The sequence below is a fragment of the Amblyomma mixtum genome, chromosome 1, assembly GCF_055824585.1.
Source record: "Amblyomma mixtum isolate Tamu chromosome 1, ASM5582458v1, whole genome shotgun sequence".
NCBI classification, from domain to species: Eukaryota; Metazoa; Arthropoda; class Arachnida; order Ixodida; family Ixodidae; genus Amblyomma; species Amblyomma mixtum.
The window spans coordinates 170492635-170494625 of record NC_143012.1 but is presented as its reverse complement, the minus strand read 5'-3'; the positions used below and the strand labels follow the sequence as shown (position 1 = coordinate 170494625).

The window sequence follows — 1991 nt, the reverse complement described above, 5'->3', positions numbered from 1 at the left end:
ACCCGAAAGACGCAGATTCTATCCAGGCCGCGGCGATTGAGTTTATTTGGAGAAGAAATTATAGAGACCCGTGTAGTGTGCGATGTCAGTGCACGTTAAAGAACCCCAGGTGGTCGAAATTTCCGGAGCCCTCCACTGCGGCGTCTCTCATAGCCTTAGTCGCTTTGGGACGTTAAACCCCATAAACCAAACCAAAGCTCGCTAGAAGGGATAAAACACAATAAATAAGAGACAGGCTGGAGCACTGCCTCAATTCATTGAGGCAGATAAATGTAGCAAGAGCAACAAATACAGAACAAAAATAGATAACAGTGCTGCAAATGCAGCGCTGTGTGGCCTATTTGGTGTTAAGTCTTCATTGCACACGTGCTATTTATCTGCCATGGTATGCTCGCATGGAGCTATTATGAAAATGCATCGGCATTGTTTTGGCACTGAATTAGAGAACTTTGTAAATTTGTGAGGATAGCTGCTACTGTCCAAATCTGATTAATCACTGGAGCTAGATTAAGAGGGATTGGTCGGTCAAAAACATGATACCCCTTGATTCGCTGTATTCTCCGCTCCACGTGTATCCTGAGCGATGCAATCTCTTTAGTTTCCTGCACATGGCCTCTTGAAAATGTGCCGCCTCTTAAAAATGGGGGTGTGTTCAATTTCACGCCCATCTTTTTCAAAAGATCATCACTAACGAACCCCTTGTCTGCCACAACACAGTCATTCTCTTCAAAATCTAGCTCCGGAAACCTATTCCTTACTACACACTCTCTGTCGGAAGTGGAGCCTGTAAAGAGCTCGGACACAAATGTTACGAGCCCATTAGGAGAAACCCCTATGAGTCCTTTGAACGTGTTCGAGGATTTGTAAGAGGAGTAGGTGCTCGACTGAAGTGACAGAGTTGATGGCAGTTCACAGCGAATCTCCGTGGCATCTAGGATTACTCTTGCTGAGGCATAGTCCCCAACAAACACAGCTGGCATGTGCTCATTAATCACGTTTCTAGCTGCCCACAAGGGTAAACTGCCCATTTTGTTACACAGAACATTCAGCCAGGATGGGCATATTCTTGACACTGTAGACTGTGCGATGCCAAACCTATGTGCTAGGTCAGCCTCAAACAATCCGAGACGCAGCCTAACCAAGACTAAGAAGAGCTGATTCTCAGCGCTCAACTTCCTCTTGCGGCCCTTTGCACACCTAGCTGAACTGTTGCCCTCAGAACGCAGAACATTGTAGCCATCGTCCCCAGGTTCCAGGACGACCAGGAGAGATATGAAGTGCTCAAAGCTTGGCAGCGCGCAATAGAAATGCACATCTTCATTACAATGTTTGAAATGTTCAATAGAAAAAGCAGATGTTCTTTCTTTCTCTAAAGTAAGCTGGTGAGCCATGGCAGCCTTCTCTGTTCGCAGTTCACGAACTTCAGCCCTTGCTGACTGCCGCTGTTCTTTTAAAAGACCACACTCATCGTGAAGCTTCCGGATGTCTTTGTTTTGCTTCTCGACCATGGCAACAAGACGCTCAATTTCTCCCTGATGTGATTGATCTGAAGATGCAAGCTCTGGGAGATCTTCAGTTTCGGCCTCCATGCTGGAATCTCTAGAAGTAGACAGTGCCTGTTCTGCTGTCAGACTTGGCGTGTGAACTTGTGCGGGCAGCAGCTGATCCTGCGGCTTGGCGCCTTGCTTACGTGGCAGTGCTCCACGCTGCTTTGGTGGCTTGCGTTGCTGGCACTGCTTACCAAAGCTAAACACAGACGGCACTGCTGTTTATATGAGAGACAAATATGAGAGAATTTCTGCAGAGCACTATTTTAAGTACAGCGCAGCATGGGCACAAACCAGTTTGGACTGCTTTAAGCTTTTAGTTACGGCGACTGCTCGTTTTATTCTGTCATGAAAAAGTTTAGCTGCGTCTGATTTTCACGTTATTTCAGGAATATTTTTTAGCAAGAGGATATATTTAGGGCAGATCGCAAGATCAGACTGTTA

General features: G+C 46.3%; 1 protein-coding gene across 1 annotated transcript; it reads right to left on the bottom strand.

Moving 5' to 3' along the window:
• Positions 1-404: 404 nt before the first annotated feature.
• On the bottom strand, positions 405-980 carry LOC149369773 (uncharacterized). The gene has a single exon (XM_089576392.1). It carries the CDS (start codon positions 978-980, stop codon positions 405-407), a length of 576 nt encoding a protein of 191 aa, XP_089432518.1.
• Between the last annotated feature and the right edge of the window lie 1011 nt (positions 981-1991).

What these genes read in the sequence shown, in the direction of transcription:
- LOC149369773 (XM_089576392.1), bottom strand. Translation starts at nt 980, where the DNA reads ATGCCAGCTGTGTTTGTTGGGGACTATGCCTCAGCAAGAGTAATCCTA.